The 21496-nt window shown below is 35.2% G+C and overlaps 1 protein-coding gene across 8 annotated transcripts in view; it reads left to right on the top strand.

Moving 5' to 3' along the window:
- The window catches only part of CLASP2 (cytoplasmic linker associated protein 2), a 132734-nt gene that overhangs the window by 89199 nt on the left and 22039 nt on the right, over positions 1–21496 (top strand). For 3 of the 8 annotated variants that reach the window (XM_085226540.1, XM_085226538.1, XM_085226536.1), the window contains exons 20-27: positions 459–476; positions 2266–2367; positions 7619–7789; positions 8743–8850; positions 12686–12748; positions 13464–13570; positions 16481–16725; positions 17361–17424. In XM_085226540.1, the coding sequence (XP_085082666.1) occupies positions 459–476; positions 2266–2367; positions 7619–7789; positions 8743–8850; positions 12686–12748; positions 13464–13570; positions 16481–16725; positions 17361–17424 (878 nt within the window). The remainder of the gene's footprint in view (positions 1–458; positions 477–2265; positions 2368–7618; positions 7790–8742; positions 8851–12685; positions 12749–13463; positions 13571–16480; positions 16726–17360; positions 17425–21496) is intronic. The other 5 variants (XM_085226539.1, XM_085226537.1, XM_085226543.1 and 2 more) reach the window with 3 other exon arrangements.

The raw sequence follows: 21496 nt of genomic DNA, 5'->3' as shown, positions 1-21496 counted from the left end.
ATCGTGCACTCAATTCAGAGAAACTCTCCTTGGTGGAGTTTCTAATGAGTTTTAACTGTCCAGTGTGTGAAACACAGTTCTTGTGATGTGTTCTTGTCTGAGATAATTTATAGTAGTATGTTTTATATCAGAAAAGCTTGCACTAGAATATTTATAAAGTCTATTTTGGTCAGGATCTCATTTAGTTGCCTTACTTACTCTTTCTATTCTTTTTCTTGTGTTTTTGTGACAAGTTTGGAAGGCAGTGCTGTGTGTTGCATTCCTGTAAATCACTGAAAGGATAGCATGGGAGTTTTTTGATAACTCTGCTTCAGTTTATTAATGGAGTTGTAATCTAGGTTTTAGACTTCTTCCTGATCTGGTAAATTGTCAAGATTCCTAAGATTATCTCAGAAAAGGAATTAAAGACGCACACTGTTGTTTGGAATATCATGTATTTTGTTATTTTTTCTGTTTAGGAACAGCTTCTGAAGATGGTAAGAAAATATTTTGTTAGAATAGCTAATATTTTCAGCTTTATATTTTCATTGATACAAATTAAGCTTTGAAAGTACAATGTGGTCTTCTTGGGGTGTTGTGGAGATACGTAACTCCAGATAGCTTATGCATCTAATACTTGGTTGTCATGTAGTATTTTTTAAGTTATTTTTCCAGTACTCATCTGCAATCTGCAATCGAAGTATCATTGCTTAACATTTTCAGTGTGAAAATATAAGAGCTTTATAGTTTTGTGTTTATTTTATTTTTAAAGCACACAGATAATCTCATCAAATATGCTCATGCTCTGGGAAACAGGTGCTGCTATTATAATTCATCTTTTTGAGACTTGTGAATCAATTTTCAGTATGCTGTTTGTTTAAACGTGTCATTAATGACAGATAATAGTTTATTTGCCTCACAAATACAAACTGCTTGTTGCTGGTGTTTTTATTTTTTACTTTGATGAAAATGAACCAGGTTCCAATCGATAATTTAACACAGCAGTGAAATAGTGGCACTCTGTATTCCTATGATTTGGGGCCAAATTCTGAACACAGTCTACATGCCTTGCAGTCTCACAGCACTCATTGGGAAAACACTGCCATTGCATGGGGATAACTAGTAGAGTTTGGAGCACTTAATCTAACCAATCTTGCTAACATATTTTTTCTAGTAGTTTAGTGAATAACCTCCTTTATTCTGGTTCTCTTCTTATAGACTCTCTTCTATAGCTATTCCCTATACTTGGATGAATAATATTAACTTGGTTGGTCTCCAAATTCTGGTGTGGAAAGCTTAAAGAGACTAGAACTAAAGAATAGTCTGTGTACCTGGTTATTCTGGGTCTAATACTGACTGTACGTGTCTGGAAAGCATTTAAATTATTCTATTTTAAAAAATGAATTACTCGTTGAGCCTGATCCACGATGCTCAAATCTTTCAGGTTTTGCTTGTGAAACTTCTGAGAAGCATGGTTAGCACAGTTTTATGGGAGGGTTTTTGGTGTTTTTTGTTTTTTTTTTCCCTCTGTGTTTCTTTCTTTGGTAATTTCTTTGAACATTTATGAGGGATATAGTTAATAGTGCAAAAAACTTCAACCTCTGGCATTCTAGAAAGAAGTGATTTTTGTTGTTTCAGAATTGTCAGTTCTTCTGTCTGCCGAGAGGAATGGTATTTTTTGATATTATGCTGACACTGAGACTTGATTTTACTTAATATTTCCTAATTGCTGTAAATCCTATAGAAGTCTATTTTACCATGGTCAGGGAAACAGTACAGTAATAGGGAAGATAGTTTTCAGGTTTCTAAAAAGAATGCAGAATTTAGGAAGAAATCTGAGAACCCTATTCAGAAATTAAACAAGGCTAGTTTTGTAGTTTTGTGACAGTGAAAGTAGAATTATGAACACAAGTACTAATGAAAAGACTAAGTCTGCAATATTAGCACCTGCATTGCCTGTTATACATTTAATAAATTTCCCTTTTTGTAATGTGTGATCAACATATTAATGTAGGAAGCAAGAACAAACTAGTTCAGGGTGTTTAAATGGTAACATGCAAATAATTCACTGAGGCATGAAGCATCAGAGAAGTATTCTGAACCCTCAATTATTAAGTCCTTAAAATATGTTCAAATTTCTACTAATTATCCCAAGTGAATTTTCACCTTTTACATTGTGCTTTGTTTTTATGCGCAGAAATTTAAGAACATATTAGTAAATGCTACTAATGCTCTACTTTCTACGTTGCTGTGAAAAACCAACTTAATGCAATTTTTCTGTTATAGGTCGTATACGAACAAAGCTTTCAACACCTTCTGTTGGTATTGGAAATTCTAAAACAGATTCCAGAGGACGGAGTAGAACCAAAGTGGTCTCTCAGTCTCAGCGTATGTATTTGCTGTTTCTCAGATATACCTGATAAAAGGCCAAATGCTTTAGCATACGTTCATTGACAAATGGCTACAGTCAAAGTTAATTTAAAAAAGAACAAGCTACATACTGAGTTGTTGTTCTGTGCCTTAGGTTCATCATCGCCAGAGAAAAATGAAGGTATTTTTTCAGTGTTTTGGGTCAGTGGTATTTGCATGCTTTTCTAATTCATGTTGTTTTTCTCTGGGCAAAATAGTAGGCTAGGTCTTAGTTTGTCAGTTCAATTAGATCATGTAAAAAGAAGCGAAACCTACCCTTAAATTCTTTCTTCAGTTATAACCCCTCAACATTCTTCTCTGCCCCTCCTCCCCAAATCCTGAACACACAACACCAGTAAAATATCTGTGTCAATTATATGTAATACATGGAGAAATAACTCAGAAAAATGTGTAGGCTGAATGGTGTCTTCAGTGTTAACCTTAAAAAATTAATATTTCACTTTTCAAAAAGTCTTATATTTTCATCCAGAAACACCAGATTTCATTTTAAGCTAGGCCACTATGCTAGTTCTTGAATATTTACTCCTTTTTTGTGTTACAGACATTACCTTGCCTTTACTTTTATCTTTGGAACAAAAAACACTACACACTACCCAGATAGTCTTGTCCGTTCTGTAGCTTGTGCTGAAACCTAAAGTTGTAAAGAATAAATTTGCTGTATGTTAGCTGATCCCCAGTCATTTTCTTGTGTGCTCATAAACAAAAGCAAATGGAGAATTTCTCATCTAGTTGAGCTGCCTGTCATTAATTAGAGACATGACTCTGTCTCGCCTTCTTTGACACTGGCAGACCTATGGCAGTTTGTTTGTTACCTGATGCCTACAGCCGACTTCTGAAAACATACCTATGTTGTTTTCAGGTTTTCAGCTTTGTCTCATCTAGTGAAATGCATTAAACATCTCTTAATTAAATTGAATTTAATTAAATTAATGAAAGGAACAGAAATGAATGATAAAATTAATGAAAATAAATTAACCAAGGCTATAGTTTCACATGTTTCATGTTACAAAGCTAGTAAGTAGCATAGATTTTCAATTTCCCATTGTAATTATTTTTCTGATCAACTGTACCTACTTTCAGTAAAAACCTTTAATTCCATGGTTAATGGCAGAAATGTTTATCTTCTTTGTAGTGATGATTGCATTTCTCATAATTAGAATTTTAGAGGTTAAAAAAGTAGAAAAAATTTTGTTTGTTTTTCTAATAGAGCTCTTCCCGTTCCCTTCTACTCTGTAGAATTCATTTTCCGTCAAACGTAGTTGGATCAAATTGGATCCAATAATTTCAGGTTTTGTGAAGTAAAATTCTAAAAACAAAACAAAACAAAACCAAAACCCCAAACTGAGCAAATAAATAAAAAATAATAAAATAAATAACAGAAATGTTCTTAAGTAAACTTTTCATGGATAGTTATCTAATCCCATGATTATTTGTTATCTAATCCCATGATTATTTGTGGTTGAAAGTTAAGTTAGTTATTGGCTGTGACAAAAGTTGTGCAAAACTTGTTCCGTTTCCATTGTCAACTAAACTCTATCATAAGCAAAGAATTTTTGGATTAATAGTTTAAGGGCAAAGTAGGGACAGCAAATGACCTAAAAAACTACTTCAGTAAGAGCAGTGAGCAATATCTGTATCTTTCCACTGATACTTGGAAAAGCTGATCTTCCTTTGAAGGAATGTAATAAATTCTTAAAAACAAACGGGAGGGAAGGGAGTTTAAAATTTAAGTAGTGATCTATGACTTCTCTGATGATAAACATCATGTCACACTGAACTGCCTACAAATCAAGGAAACAAACTGAAGCATGTACAGTTTGATTTTTGCAGGTGATGACAGTTTTTTTGCAAGATAATTTTTTTTTAACCATATTGATATCAAAAGAGATGAGTAGGTATTGAAATAACTAGATGTGTTTACTTGTGATAATGTGTAAAAATTAAATATAAGAATGCATCTTCAGTGCCTTTTATCGCTACCTCTGTTCAGAACTGATGCTTTCAGTTAGCTCTTTATAACCTGTAAGTTGGGGAGAACAGCAATTCTGTTACACTTTAAAGAAGGTAATCAGGGCAAATATAATGTGAAGGAGAGCTGTCAGGCAGTGTATACCTGCTGTTCAGATGATGCTTCTTTACATAAATAAAAATTTTCACAGCATCGCATGGAGTGAGATTCTTGATGTTTCCCTATTTGGGGCTGGTTTAGTTTCCTCACTTGTAGCAGGGAAATAATTTCATATTAGATTCAAGCTTAATACTTCTTAAACAACAACAACAAAAGACTGTAACAGAGATGCTTTTGTAAATTTAGGTTTAAAACTATTTAGTATTTTTGTTCAAAGCTCATTGTGTGAAAGACTTGCAGATCTGAATGCTTTTACAAATGATACTTTTTAGGGTTTTAGATGGGCTTTACTCCTACACTTACCTCAATTATTAAATTGTTTCCTAAAATAAATATCTATACGACCTGCATCCCATTACTTTATCCATGGAAAAAATTATTCAGTTTTTTCCTGTCCCTTTCTATTTGGTTCTCAGTTAATATGCTAAAATTAAATCAGTCTTCATTCAGAGAAAGAATAAAATTTCTGAATGGAAACAAATTCTTACTGTTACACTTCAGATGAATTGAGAAAGAGGAAAACCCTAAATTATATGCAAGTCTTTTCAAATGTGCCATTGTGAAAGTTGTTTGCTTTTTTTTTGGTCATCCACCGCACTTGCAGCTCAGTTCCTTTACTGTCTGTCTTGAACAAAAATATGTTTTGGCCTTGTGTGTAATTTTTGTTCAGCTGTTGAAATTTTGAAGTTGTTTTGGCAAGCTAGTATTTTTTAAAAGTAATTTGAAGGCTACAGTTTCATGTTTAATTGAAATTAATTCTTCAGTGTTACCCAGTTGTTGATTAGAAAGCTGAAGAATTGTAATTTGCTTGTGCAGCTTTGCTTCATCTGCTTTGTATATGGCATTTGAACTTAGTTCTTCAATCGTGGAAGCTACTTAAAAGCACTGCTTTAGCATAACCCCCTTGTGGCTTTTTTTCCTGTGTGAAATGACTAAAGCTTTCTTATTTCCATTTGCCATCCATTTTTAAATCTGCTCTGCTCCCTCCCTCTTCATGGACTATAAACCCCCACCCTAATCCTGCCTTTACACTTGTTCAGGATCACAGTCTGCTAACCCCATTGGTGGTAAGAGTCTACAGAATTTGTGTATACATCATTGTTTGATCACCTGTTTTACACACCTCATTTTAAGGCCCCTATTCAGCAGAAATTCTGGCTTGCTTTTCTCCACATGCTGCACTTAACTCCTATGATGCAACTGTTATTCAGAAGGCAGCAGAACTGGGAGGGTTTTGTCAGTTTAGAATACTGTTTGAGTAATTCCTCCTTTTTAATTAATCATCTAGCTTTCGGTGTTTAGATCTGATGCTGATGGTAGTGTTAAGAACAGCATGACAATGGTGTTGCTCTTAAAATAACGTTTTCAGGATATTACACTGGGTTTGGTTTATTTAGGCTAAAGTGGTATGCTCTGCAGGTCAGGCAAAAAATACTAAAAATAAGCTAGAATAATGAGAGGTTATATTCTACCTGTATATTTTGAGGAGAATTGAAGTTCTCCAGTTTCTGATGTATTGTAAAAAACAGTCTAAAAATCTCTGGGACAGTGAAAGGTTTTTCCAGCATTTGGGTTGGAAATACAGGAAAGTGGGAGCACAGCATAGTAGCATCAGGCATAAGTTGAATTACCCCAACATGAAGAAACTGACAAACCCTTAACTTCTGCAAACCACAGCAATTTTATCCACTTGCCTATTCTTTTTCCTTCCCTACACTCCCCCAGTTACAGAAGCTATGCTTATTTTTTTCTAGGCTGTTTAAAATTCATTTATCATTTCTGCTGAATAGGTCCGTAGTTTGGAAAAGGGCATTTTGCTAAATAACCATTTCAAGTTTGAATTCAAACAATGAATCTGAAGGTATATGCATGGTATATATTTTTTGTTTTCTCCCTTCACCTAGCCTACATTTTGTTTTGTTTAGGATTTTGTTTCTTTTCCCATACAGTCAAGCTTTATTAAACTCATTTTTTTAATAAAATACACCTCATAAGAAGCATCCCATGAAACTTAGTTAAGATGTTGCATGTTAAGGTCATAGATTTGATAGCATAGGTGAAGTCATATGGTTACGCGATTATTTTTAAAAGATTAATGGAATATTCTTATCTGCACATAATTAACCTTTGGTTTAAATTGTGTTTTGCCATGTCTTTGGTCAGAATTGTTCAATTCCGCAGCTGGAAATACAAATAAATTTATATCAACTGGTGGTACAGAGTTGTAAAAGAAGAGTGGATTGTTTGTTAGGGCATAGAGCTGACATGCGCTCCAAGAGCGATGTCAAAGGATGGATCCACATCAGGGACCACTGACAAGTTTCTTGTATTGGGTATGCTGTGCTGAAATGAACAGTTCCAGTGTACTTCAGAATATACAATTGTACTGTAAACTGTTAATAAAAGATACAAGGTGTTTAAATAGAATGTCCTGATCAGTTTTTTTTTAACCTTGTTTAAAACTAGTTAAAGCTTTTAAATTTGTGGAGTAATCTCCACAGCAAAGAATGTGAATATTTGAATTGTTTTCAGTGGCATTTTATTTAACTCCACTAAGTTTGAAGAACCTGTGCTTTAAGGAGCGTGTAAGAAGAGTTCTTATGTTAGGAAAATAATGATTTCATTCTATTATAACATTGGTGGCACTGGAAGAGCTGGGATAATGACAAAATCACTGGTTTATAGTTCCTCAATTCAGCTTCCTAGCTGCTCTTTTAAAAATTATTTTATTAACATAACTATAGAAAACATGATCAATGACACAGTGAAATTTGAAAGAACAGGCCAGTGTTCGTGTCAGGGACATCCAAACTGATGATGAAAATGGGAAATGCAGTTTGTGGTTTCTTGAGCATACCTAGTGCTCAGTGCCATACCAAGTGCTTCCTTGTTCTGATAACTGTATCTGCCTGCTGTGTGGTTCCTTAAGAACTTGTACCAGTGCTTTAAATTTCACATTTTTACCATGTCTGTTTTTTCAGACCATTTCAATCTACCACCAGTTTCCTGCTGTTTTTAAGCATTTTTTAAAACCCTGGTTGTTTATGTGCTGTCACTTACATTCCTTCATTTTGCCTTCAGCTGGCAGTAGATCTGGATCTCCTGGAAGAGTTTTGACAACAACTACACTGTCCACTATGAACACAGGGGTTCAGAGAGTGTTAGTGAACCCTGCAGCTGCACAAAAACGAAGCAAAATCCCAAGAAGTCAAGGATGCAGTAGAGAAGCTAGTCCTTCTAGATTATCAGTAGGTAAGAACTGATAGAGAATTCTTGATTTCTTTACAGACGATTTTATGTTATGTGCTGGCTAACTATTCCTTGCATTTACATTACAGGTGAATGGTAAAAATTAGAATGCATATAAATAAAAATCTAAAATGTACCTGGATGCTGACACTAGGAATTGATAAACTAGACAGATTTTCTAACTTGAAGCAGATAGCTTTTTTGCTCTGAAAATGCAGTAGTTGTTCTTCTCTTCTCCATTTCTTCCTTCCCTCTTTCACTCTTGTCTTTTTCTCACCCTCCAAACTACCACATCCATTAAATAAAAGTGCTAACATTTTAAGAAGGTTTTCTTTATTACTTCTGTGTCCTCTGGATATGTGTGTGTGTATATATATTTCTGTGATACAAAAATGAATGTCCTGCTTCCTATGCCTCACAGTATAAGCTGATTACACTTGATTATCTGTACTGAAATCAAACAGTGTTTTTCAATAGGTATTGCTGCAGTTCTTCATCTACTTTATTTTGTATTTTTGATTTATGTCCTAGCAGTATGGTCTTTATATTTTCCTTCTTGTGAAAGCTTAATTTTTCATTTCTGTTACTGTTGAGTAGATTACCTAGAGCGTGACCACGAATTTTGAATGAATATTCTCTCCGTAATTTTTTATTGCTTGTTCAGTCTCCATCTTTTTCAAGAGTTTTTTCAACCATTCAGTGAAGAGTTGATAAATCAATTTTGTTAGCTGTCCAAAAAAGTAGTTTCACTGAACTGACTACACTCAGTGTATTCTAGCACAGTCAAGAAAGTGTGTGGAGTCAGTTAAAACTTAAAATACAACATAATCATCAGTGTCTTTTCGTAGAAATACATCTTTGATCTTAGTGAAAAGCAGAATATCATTAAAACTGCAACTTTTCTTATGTCTTCTCCCTTCTGTGCTGCTGTTTGTCTGTACCCTGAATCATACTAGCACGAGGCAGCCGCATTCCTCGGCCTAGTGTGAGTCAGGGGTGCAGTCGGGAGGCCAGCCGTGAAAGTAGCAGGGACACGAGCCCTGTCCGCTCTTTTCCACCCCTTGGTAAGTACTCAGAGCCCCTTGTCGTGCATGGCTGTCTTTGCCCTTCATTATTTGCACCTAACGAACCCATGCCTCCTCCATGTAGCTTGTAGCAGGCCACCGTTATTTCCCTTCCTTGGCTCACTCACCATTTACTTGGATGGAAAATTGACCAACGTGTGAATGGGTTGCACACTTCAAAAGTACTTTGCTAGTATTAGCCTTACCTTAAAATTTAGGAGCTTGGAGAGATGTGTGATTCATTGCACCTCGCTGTTTGTTGTTGTTTAAAGGGTGATTCTGCTTTTGGAGGGTTTTTGAAATTACGTGTTGATCTTTGTTAGACTACTCATCCATTTGAGCAACTAAAATATAGCTTGACTGTCATTCTCCACCTTTCCCTAGAATCTGTTAATACGTGAAATGAAGCAGATTTTGTGCTTAGCTATCCTGTCATCAGAGTGCTCTGTGCCATTAAAGGGAGTAATGCAGTGGTACAGATAAGGAACTGCTTCAGAGGAGTCACTGTGGTGTAGGCTGCCTTCAGTTTGCTGCAGATGAGCAGGGCAGGTAGCCGAGTCCTTATTCTAGTACATGAACCAAAGTAGTTTTGTAGTTTATTTTTAATCGGAGTTGAAAAAGTGATTGTGGAGCAGAGAAGTAATTGAACTGTGTTTTTACATAGGAAAGAAAGAAGTTGAAAACTTTAACATTCACACACACAGTGTAACCACTTTCAGTCCTCGTTCCTAGAGTTGCTGTAAGTTTTGTTTTCACTGAGCATTTCAATTTGCTGTCCTAACACTTAGATGATTTTGTATAATTGTCAAGCTGGTTTGTGTTTCTGAGAAGTGGATAAGGAATAGGGAAGTTTGCTTGTAATTATTTTAACATGCTATGGATTAGGGAAACTTCTTAAATCCTTGTCAAGCTTGCTACAAACTTGGTTGCAGATGTTGATGAAAGTATCTTACATGCTAGATTTTTATTTTTTCAGCAGTACAAAACTCTCTCCTTAAGACTGAACTGTGTAATTCTGTTTGCAGTTTAAGGTGATGTGATTTTAGCCGTGAAGCCTATCCTGAATATAGAAGATCTCTGGTTTCTCTTTCAGATGAAGCACATGACTGTGCTCCTAATTAGCACTGGAAGTCTGTTACAGTCTGTTAAGGCAGTGTGCTTCCTGTCAGCCGTGGTTTTTATTGGGGAAGTGTGGATTAATTGAATGAAAGCTGTTTCAGTAACTAATGCTAATCTACCCAGATGCTGTTTAATTGGGAAATTCAATTAAAAGTAGACATGATGCAGGATCCAATAGTAAACCTGTCTGTCTTACTAAAACACAGCAGGTGGGCTGTACTGTAGCATACACACAGCTTTTCTCTTAAAAATGAGATTTTTCCAGTTCTTTTTGTGCTGCTTTTGCTGCCCTACACCTTGAATTTAATTGCATGCATGTAAGATCTGATTTGATTTTTTTAATCAGTGCTGTTAATTAAAAAAAAAAAGAAAATCTTTGTTAAACGAATACAATAATAATGGTATTTAGTGGATCATTGGGCCAGATGCTACTTGAGATTTTATTTCTATAGATGGAGTTTAATTTTTGTATTAAATTTCAGAACAAATACCTGTACAAACACAATAGGTTGAATGACTGATAGCACAGGGAATGCAAAGTAGCAAGTATGGGAGTTCGAATTAAAGACAAACAAACAACTATAACTGAAAGAAACCTGAAATCCTTCTACTTGTGAATTTCAAATGTCATTCAGTATTTTGTTAGACCAGCTTTGTCTTATGAGATGTTGTTGTTTTTTTCAAGGATAGAATTAGAAGACAAATCAGTCCCTGTATCTGTAACAGAAATAGTTACACATGGTATTGGGGAAGGGAGGAAATGTTTGTATTATCTGGGGTTTAGCAGAGGAAGTTTTGCTTACAAGTGCTAAACCATTCAGGTAAACTGGCACACTTGTTTTAAAGTTGCTTCTCTATGTGAAGTGCTTCTGTAGCCTCACATCTCAATGTAAGACCACAAAGGGAGAAAGAAAAGCCACTGAGTAGCAGGAGATTGGTAGCTAGTATGGAAGGGCCAATTTTTCTCTTACATGCAGCTATCAAGCAGCAAGCCAGTGTAATTTTTATACTGTAGTCAAGAAATACATTGTTATTTTGACTCCTTTTAAAATAGTTCTTATTTTGATTAATCTTATCTTTCTTCATTTTAATTGTTTAAAAGTAAATATGTTACTTCTGCTGTTCAAAGGCTACAAAAAATATTCTTGAAAATACTTTTTGAAATGAGTTGCATTTGATCCAAAATAGTGCCTCCTTTCACTGTCCTAGAAAATTTCCCAGCATAATTCAAATGTATATGGAGACAGGATCATCTTGAATTATATGGCTAAAGTTTACCTTTAGTTTTCAGGGCTTGTTGATGGAAAACAATGGAAAGGTTTACTCCACTGTTGCATGTACTTCCAGCTGTATCACTCTTGATGCACATGTTTTGACATGTTCTGTCTCCTTTTCCATACTGAGATGTGTGTTCTGAAGAACCAAGCACTCCATAAAGTATTATTTTCTTAATAAAGCTACCTAACTAAACATTTCCATGCAGATTTCACTTGGCATAAAATACTCAGCTGTACCTTTGTAAAAAGCAGAGAAAGGGGAAAAAACAGTGTTGTTTCTGGGGGCTTTGCAGTGCTCAGTATCATTTTGGGGTTCACTCAGGTTAAATGATACGTTGTTCCTCAAGTGTGATTTGATCTGTGTTAGAATTGCTCAATTCAAACCAGGCTCTTAGATTGTGTATGATAATCAGAATAAACGGTGATTCATTTAATTCCTGGTTTCTATTTTTACTGCTTAATATATCTAAAAGGTGTAAAATATTTGCATTTTCAGTTCTTTATTAAATTGTAGAATTATGTCTGGGATGCAAGTCACTTTGGTTACACTTCGAAGTCTTCAAAGCCAGTTTCAGTTACATGATTGTAAAATTCTGCATTAAGTGAACTGCAGAAGAAAACTGACTTGTTAAAAAAACATTACTGTTTCTTGATATAAGAAAGAAAATACTAGCAATATTGTGTAGGCCAACTGTTTTAGAATCTCTGTTTTATAGAAGCATCAGAAGAAAAGAGGGTGCTCCTTTTTATTTAGAAGTCCTAAGGGTCTTTGGTTCCAGCTTTCCATAACTTTGAAGGATTTTCAGCAGCCATAGTAACCGCCATGTGTTGTTAAGAAAACAATAAAAATGTGAGATGTTAATTACACTAACTTCCTTTATTTTTTTAATTACAATTGAATAATTTTAACTTGCACCTGTAAAGTCGTGATTTTAAGTGAAGGCTAGCTTATCTGCACATGGGCAAGAACTCAAGCTAATGCCAGTTGTCAGCTGCTAACACAGTTTGTGCAGTAGTTACTTCCTTCCAAATTGTTTGGTGTGTGAGCTCTGGCTCTTGAACTTGCAGAATCGCAGCTACCGCAGTGGAAAAACAGTATTAGTGAACCTTTTCCAGTGTTTTTGAGGATACTGTGTGTGTGTGTGTGTGTGTGTGTGTACCTATGCTTCCTTTTTTCTTCGAACTTGAACATATTTGCTTTTAATCTGCTCTTAATCCTTCAAATTAAAAAATCATGCATGAAATATGCAGTGTACATAAACCTCTCTGTTCTACATAATCAAAGGACTTGTCTGAATCTTTATCCTTCTGTGTAGTATTCATTTTCTTGTGCTAAAGCTCTGTCTTTTTGATAAATGTGCTTTTGTTCATCTAAGCAACTATTGCAGCACTTTGTTTCCACGGTAATAGATAGGGTTTGTATGATCCTGTTATTGCAGCTTCCAGACATCACTCCAGATCCACTGGTGCCCTCTACGCTCCTGATGCTTATGGGGCTACAGGTGAAGGATGAGTACACTTTGCTGTCATCTGTGCAGTCATCCTGGATTTTTTTTTCTCACCCACCCACTTGGTTATCCTCATAGTTCAGTTGTAAAAAGCATTATTTATATTAATTTCTGTTCTGTGGTTTTAATAATCCAGATAGATATGTTTGTGTTACTAGATTTTGTCTCCATCCTCATGCCCCAATGATAATCCTTTCCTTCCCTAACAACAGTCACTTTATTTTTCCTTGCAGAGGATTTTTTAGTTTTTCCACTTATTCAGTATTTGTAGTGCATTCTTTATGCATGTAGTTTTTTCATCAGTAGTCTCTATGGCCTTCCTATTATTTTTGCTTTCCTTTGAAATGAAAACAAAAACCCAAAATGAAGATGTTAAACAAACAAACAAACAAAAAGAAGGGCACTACTGAGTTCTTTTAGTCAAAGTAATTCGTTGTTGTGTTTTTTTTCTTCTGTTATACCGGAATAGAATCTTCATATTCCTGTTGTTATTTCAGTTGCACCTTTCACCACACCACTAAAGATGTTGGGATGAAAACATCCGTATTTTAGCCCCTATGTGATTTATTAGAACCATTAAGCAAATGCTTTTCTTCTGCTTGGGTTTTTTATTAATAGTGAGTATATTATTAATATTTTGTGTTACTGTACTGACTGAAGTCTGTTTTGTTGTTTTTTTTTTCCCACTTTTTTGTTGATGATTTCACAGGTACCAGCTTTGGAATTAGTCAGTCGAGTAGATTGTCCTCATCAGTTAGTGCTATGCGAGTTCTGAACACGGGTTCTGATGTGGAAGAGGCAGTAGCAGATGCTTTGGTAAGACTCTCATGCCTGTGTTGTGTAGGATGCAAACTGCTAAAATGTTTAGTGTCTGTACATTGAAGAGTGCAAAAGAACTTGTCCTTCCATGTCTTACTGACTTGAAGGTGTGGAAGAAAGAGAAGCTGAATTACTTCAGCTGCAAAGCATGGGAATTCTTGTTCTTAACTTCTGAGAAATGTTCATTTTCCATGGCAGGCTGGATATAGTCTTGGGCTCCTATAGCTGGAGGAGCCTCTTGAGCAGAAGGCACTTAGAAGCAGTGTCCCACAACAGCTACACAACTTCTAGATAGATTGAGGTTGGTGGGCTTCTCAGAGCTGGGGACGATGAGAGCTAAGGCACACTTAAAGTTGTTTTGACAGTGTGCAAGGTTAATGCTGGAGAGAGAAACTGATGGTTTGACAGGCAGTGTTTAGTAAGCTTGGTTTTTATTTCTAAAATGTTACACTGATTTTTAAGCTAGTCGTGCTGTTCTTGGTCTGAACTGGACTGTTCTTTAAAAGGGTCTTTTGGCTTCTTCTCCATTGGGCCCAGTTAGCCAAACTGAAAGCACATGTCATGTGTTTCATTGTTCTGCCATCAGTCTCAGCAAGCTGAAATCTTCAAATAATTTAAAATACTGGTATTATAAGTTTTCAACATTTTTATCACATATTGTAGAAAATTTGTGTAACATTATTTATATATAATATCTATTACATAACTAATAGAATTCTTTAAGGAGTTTGTTGTTATTTTTTTAACAACAAAAAAATGTATCTAGAATCATAGATAAGTTTGCGTTGGAAAGGACCATAAATACCATTTACTTTCAGAGAGGGAAACAAAATTTTAAAGAAAGAAAAATCTGAAGAAGGCAATCAAGTTTGTATAGTCTTGCCAGCTTATTGACTTCTTGGTTAATACTGTTTTTATGATAAATTTATTTCTAAGTTGTTTGCTTTCGCAGGCATGAGATAGTATTATCTGTGACATCTTGCCTAACAAGCCATGGTGTTGTTGATGATTAGTGTTTATCATTTTTGATATTGTGAACTTGCAAAAAGTTTTGGGCAGAAATCTGGAATGCTTGTTAACAAACTCAAACTCAGTCTGCATTATAGGTTTTTATAATGTCAAATAGAGAGAAATAGCACATGGGACATGAGAAGTTTCTGTCTATAACAAGAAAACCCATGTTGCTGCTACGTAATGTCTGTCTTTTCTTTGAGCAATTTCATAGCTTATTCAAATTTAGCTTGGTTACAAATATAGTAGGAAATGCGTAATAAGTTGAGGAGAAACTCTTGCTTCTGATGACTGTTTCTAAGACTTGAGTGTTCTCTGCTTAGCTGAAGCAATCAAGTTTGTTCATAGGAACTCATTTGTATTACCTGAATGCAGAATAGCATGATGTTTCTATAAGTGCTAGAGGAAAAGTAATTTGTGTATTTTAGCTAGAATCTACACACCTAGGGAGGATCGAGAAGAGCTGAAGTAGAGTACTACAGTATTAGCAAGACCGCTTGCCTCCCATGCAGTTGGCTCTTTTTAGATGAATCTGGCTATGAATGTTTTTTTTCCATCATAGGCTAAAGCCCCCTATCAGAATTGTGTTCTTAAAAGGTAGAACAGTAACATTATATAAAAATCAAATACTATGGATTGCTTTGTTGTTATGTTATCTTTTCCTTTACTCTCGTCCATGCATATGTATGCATGTGCTGTTGACAGTAAGCCTGCTTATTACATGATGTATTGACTAGTTTGTATTTAAATACTATTGAAGCTATTCAGCAAGGAAAAATGAAAACCCTATGTAAACTGCAACGGTAACTAAAGGGAAAACAATCACTTCTGCTTATTTGAATGTGTAACGAAACTGGATTTTTAACTACTCAGTTCAGCTCCAGAGTCTGAATGGCAGAGTTATTTTGCAGCAGCTTGTGTTTGTCCTTTTAGGATAAACTGCATTTTTCCTCTGGCCTTTGTTATGTTGTGTTTTGTTTTGTTGGCTTGCTTTTGTTTTTTAATGTATTTGGGATTTCGCAGTAGGACATTTTCCAAATTTATTTCTACTGATTGTTGCAATTAGAACATTTGAATATTTTACATTCTAAAATGCTGCTAATCAGAACAAGATTGAGAAGCACATGGAAAAATGAATTTTAAGTGAAGCTTCCATACTTTAATAGTGTAAGAGAGAAAGATTTTGACCAACTAGCTTTGTGAACAACCAGAAGGTGACATCATGTAATGTGTCCTTGGAAATGGAAGTTTGGCAGACTTCTTATTGGTAATGCATGATATGCTAATCAGATAGAGAGAACTGAGTCAAATTTGCAAAAGATTGTGTTTTCCAGTGACAGGTAGTTTAGTAGTCACAGTGCTGCTATGCCTTACCTTGCTGTTCTCAATTTCTGTTTCTTTTCAATAATTTACTGCTATCAGCTCTTAGGAGACATACGGACTAAGGTATAGAAATTATTTTCCTTCTTCAGTAGTTTAATATTTTGATATTAACATGTTTGATGCAAAGTAAGTTAAAATGAGAGAATATGGTTTTAGACCTGATTCTTCTATTCTTTAACAAGTATAAAGTTAAGTGAAATAACTAACTTTCAGTGCAATCTGTCATCCTATCATGCAATTTTATGAATTTTTACAAGTAAACTTTAAGCTGAACGTTTCATCAAACGTATGTCTTCTTTCCATTTGCTTTGCTTTTATATTTGGAATCCTATGCAAGCCATACATTTTTAAAATCTTTTTATTAACTGGCTTTGAACTGCTGAACGGTTAGAGCCATTTGTCAGTGCAAGGAGTAGGGCTTGCATCAGTTCTTGGAAATGTTGGTGTTTCTACTGATAATGGATAATACTTCTTTGTAAATCGCTGTTAACGTGAGGTGTTTCTGAACAATAGAAGAAGCCTGTGCGAAGAAGATACGAGTCCTACGGGATGTACTCTGATGATGATGCCAACAGTGATGCATCAAGTGCCTGTTCAGAAAGGTCCTACAGCTCTAGGAATGGAAGCATACCAACATATATGAGACAGACAGAAGATGTGGCTGAAGTCCTAAATCGCTGTGCTAGCTCCAACTGGTCAGAGAGAAAAGAAGGCCTTCTGGGCCTGCAAAATTTATTAAAGAACCAGAGAACTTTAAGGTAAGAAGACATGTTAGTAGAAGAATATTTTTAATTGAGAGTTGAAAGAAGGCAGGGAAAGTAAGAAAGGAGGCTAATGTTCTGAGCAGCACGGAAAGTTGAGGAGAGGGGAAGCAGTGTGTGTGTCTGAGAGTAAGAATGGGGAAGGAAGGAATGAGGAATCTACTGTCCATTCTGGCTACTAATGCAAAGGGTCCCTTAAAATGCTTTGTTTAAAAATGGAATTTAAAATCAGTAGCGTGCTTATAATACAGAGGAGTCTCAAAGTGGTTGCATCTAGTATTGATGACATGCTAGGGTAGGTGTTTTATTCAGAAGAAACTGTTCATGGCTACCTCTGAGAATGTCTTTTTCATGACTGGCTCTACAGTAGTTAGGAATAGGAATGGAATTTAAAGTGACTTTTGCTGTTTTAAGATTCATAAGAATTAAAAATTCATTTCTAGCTTGAGAGTCATATTTTAGACAAAATTATGACATTTTTATTTATGTCTTAAAGGAAGTGAGTGCTTTTTTCAAAGTGGTATACTAGATTATTTGATTCAGCATTGAGGGTTGATTTCACTGATTGCTATGCATTATGTACCAGTAGTACTGGCACTCGAGTTGACTAATGTGTTTTGTCACTTTGGCAGTCGTGTTGAATTGAAAAGGCTGTGTGAAATCTTCACAAGAATGTTTGCTGATCCTCACAGTAAGGTATGTTTAGGTTTCCTTATCTGCAGTAAAAGCTTGAAAACATGTTCATAGAAGGCCAGCTTCAGTAAAATGTTGGCAGTAGTTGCACGTGTAAAAATTTCACAAAATATGTTCTATACATAGCTAATGATCTTAGGTCTGAATCCATTTAATTTGCAGCTTTGAATAAGGTAATTCTGCACCTTTTGTTGCAAGATAATTGAAATAAAGTGAAGGTTTATTTCAGTTAAGATACATTAGTTTACCAGTTAGTGCTCGAAATTGGCAAAAATCTGTAGAAAGTCATGGTGTTTACAAAGGTCACTTCAGCATAAGCTAGTGGTTTCCTCTCAACTACAAACAAACACCCTGCTGCAATAATTTAAGTCATAATGATAGATACGTAATCTTAACTGTGCCAAATATATGCTTGCTTATTTTCCAGGGTATGTATTCTGCATTTCCATTGCTACTGATATCTTCCTCTAGTTTCACAGATAAGACTGAATAATTTTGTATCATTGATAATAATTGAGATGGCAAGTATGTTATGTATAAAAGAAAATGTTATTAATTTTTACAGTAGTAAAGACTGCGAGTGAATCAGTTTCATAAGAACATTTTAAATCTTTAAAACTGAGTTACCACTCCTGTTTTTTTTTTTTAATAACACTTATTGTGATGTGCATATATATGCAGCGTATCTGTGTGTATATAATCTACTGCAATAATTTCCACTAGCTAAAGGACTGCAAGTGAATATGAACCTGATCAAAGTTAAAATAATAACATACAGAAAACATGTAACTTCATGTTTAGTTTACAGCTACAGTCTTGCTTGGAAGAAACTCTATTTTTTATGTTGAATGTAACATGTGCCACTTCATATCTGTATCTCAGAATTGATAAAGTGATAACACAGAAAAACTCACAGTGGAGTAGTTACTTCAGAGCTACTGGCTTTCCACAATTCTGTTGAGAAGAAGCTTTGATTATACAACACTTTTAACATTTTGAAGTCTTTGTGATTGTTGTGATGGAAAACTAAATTAGAGAGATACAAAATCTTGACAGGCAAACTTTGTTATTTTTCTGGCAGGAAAAGTAAAGGCAGGTGAATGCTCTCTGTATTTTTGGAAGAAAATTCCATTGCACACATGAGCATAGTAATAAACTTGCTTGCATACTGCAGTAATCCAGAAGAAACAACAAAAACCAAACTGAAGAGAAACAAAACGTTCAATTAAAAAGAAGAGAGCAAAGAAAATTAAATACTGAAATATGATTGGTTTCCAAATGAAGTATGATAACATTGTGAATAGCAGCTTGGCTTCATTTTGGTGGCTCATTCTTCTGTTAATTCATACAGCAGCTCTGCATCTATTGGTGCTATCCTGGAGATTTTTGTTGAGGTTGGGGTGGGGGAGGAGAATGAAAGCACTCCAAAATATGGCTGTATGTGTCAGAAGAGCATTTTAAATTTTCTTTGGGCCTTTATGAATTACTGCAACCCAGTCGATTTTTCGGTTGTTGTTTATTGGGCATTCTGACGTGGAATAATGTAACTTTTGAGTTCTGAAATTTGATTAATGCAGTAGCATAGGTGTTAGCACCTGTTCCAGTCACTGAAAGCTTGCCTGCTTTTTGATATTGCAAAACTAATCATAATTTGTGAATATGCTACTGGGGGTGAGTGGGGGGGTCAGCTCAAGTGTCAGAGTTCTTGAGCTGTGGATTTTTTTTTTATCATGCATATATGGCTGCACAGATCTAATCTTAGAGTCTTGTCTTCAAATGCCTGTAGGAATTGTTCTGTCATCACTTCTGTGTTGTCTTTTTTTCCATTTAAAGGTTTCTTTTAACATGGTATCTGGATGTAGGGAGTTGCTTGGGAGGACAGTAATATCATTTGGAGGAGAAAATGGGTGAATGATTTGAAGGATGTGCCAGTGCTTACTGTTTAGATATCCCAATCTAGCTTAGATAGTTTAGATATCCCAATAAAATCCTTAAATTTGTGATAAAAGCTTTGAAATACCTTTTTTGTTTTGTTTCGTTTTATATTCCATACAGGAACTTTGTATTGCTGGCCACTAATTTATATGTTTTTATCTTTTTCCCTTTTTTGTTTTTGTTTTTTGTTTTGTTTTGTTTTGCATGCTGTCTCCTGTGTTGGAACTCTCTTTAGAGAGTAAGTTGGTTCAGTATTTGTTGGAAGCCTAACCTTATTTGCATGAATGTGCAATTAACCCTTTTTCTCTATTTTTCTTCCCCAACAAGTTCATGCAGTGTCAAGCCTTTTGCAATCATAAAATGCTGTATACAATGACGTAAACTGTGTGGCAAAGTTTTGAGATGTGCTTTATCTACTAATTAACTGACATTGTTTGGTTATGCATTCCTGCTTTATATTGTGGTGGTTGGCACATCTGAAATAATTCACTTTAAAGGTAGACCAGTTACAATTATTTTCATATCTGTTTATTTTTTCCACTATCAAATTATTAAGAACTTCAGCTTTAGGTGCTTGATAGAAGTTTTAAGTTGCATCTTAAAAATGGAGATTGCAGAAGTTGTAGTACCTACATACATTGCTCAGGACAGAGGTGGCTGAGATCCATTTTCCATTCCAAATTCATCCTTTACCTTAAATTCTCTTCCAGCTTTTTTTCTTTTTAATCCTCACGCTTTGACTGAGACAAAAAGCCATGATATTTTCATATTTTTAATACCAGAAAATGATTAAACTTACACAACCTTTCTGCTGGCAGTCATGTGGTAGAGCTAAAATCAAAGCCTGAAAAGAAAACTGAGTCATCAGTTGTGAATGTGTATTTTTAACATTGAAAAGTTGGCACGAAATTTTTAAAGTACTTTTGCCATAGTAATTCATTATTCACTTCATTCTAATTTCACTGTAATCTCCTTACTTGTTGGAAGTATCATAAGGAGTCTACATTACTCCATCAAGTAGCTTGCTGTAACCAGTCTGTTCTGCCTGCACATTTTAATGAAGAATTGAGTGTATTGGTGTACAGAAACTTTAAGAAACAGGTACAACTTCTAAGTTCTGCTATGCTAAATAATTGAATCGGAAAGATTTTAAATATAGTTGTAAGACTTCCAGTGTAATCTTTATAGTACCTTTTTTTTTCTTCTTATTCTAGGGGGCTGTAAAATCCAAAGATAGTAACATTAGAATACAGAAAGTACTGTTTGGCTCATTTTGTCTAGCTTTTAAAAACTGTGTCCATGATTAACCCTTTGTGTTTAGTGGCATATGGTTTCAGTTCAGCCAAATAGAGAAGGCATTTACAATCACAAATGTGAAAATTACTTCCCACTTCTGGGAGGGCAATTTTTAAATGTCGGACTTGCATAAAAATCTAAGTGCAATATTTTTTCTCATTTTCAACCTAATTTACCCCAAAAGGGAGGTTGTACTATTACATCCTAATTGGCTTTATGTCAAGTAGAGTTTGTATTACTTTCTTTCTAACGAAGATTTTTCGGTGTTCAGGGTATCTCTTTGTAGATCCTCTGGTCTTTACATGGTTCTGAAATTAATAATAAATGTTGAGACATTTTTTAACCTAACTCTATTATTTTTTTTCATTATACGAATTGACTTACCCTGGCTTGATTTATCATCGTGAAAAGCTAGGAGATCTACTTCCCTCAGTAATGGTCTGACCCCTCCATTCTTGGTCAGTGTTGTGGATGTGGTGTGGTATCTACAGCCATGAGAGGTATCATTACTGCTGGGGTTCATCCACTCTTACAGCAGCAGAATTTGGCATCATCACAAGGCAGATAAGCTGCAGGAGGAGGAGGAGGATGTGGTGTTACAGCCCATCCTCTGCAGCAGGTATTTCCAGCCTTGTACCCATGTCAGGTACACACTCAGGAGGCAGTGTGTGTCCAGACCTCTTTGTATCGTAAAACTTTGTTGTACCCAGCTATTTGCTGGAACAAGAGTGCAAGTCAGATGTGAAGGCAGCATTTTCAGCTCGAATACCTGTTTTTATTATCAGAGAAATGGGAAACTCATGAGCTACGCTGAATTTATAGCATACACGTCTTGATATCATTG

Source organism: Meleagris gallopavo, chromosome 6 (genome assembly GCF_905368555.1).
Source record: "Meleagris gallopavo chromosome 6, MGAL_WU_HG_1.1, whole genome shotgun sequence".
In the NCBI taxonomy this organism is placed as follows: Eukaryota; Metazoa; Chordata; class Aves; order Galliformes; family Phasianidae; genus Meleagris; species Meleagris gallopavo.
This window is presented reverse-complemented; position numbering and strand designations above follow the sequence as displayed.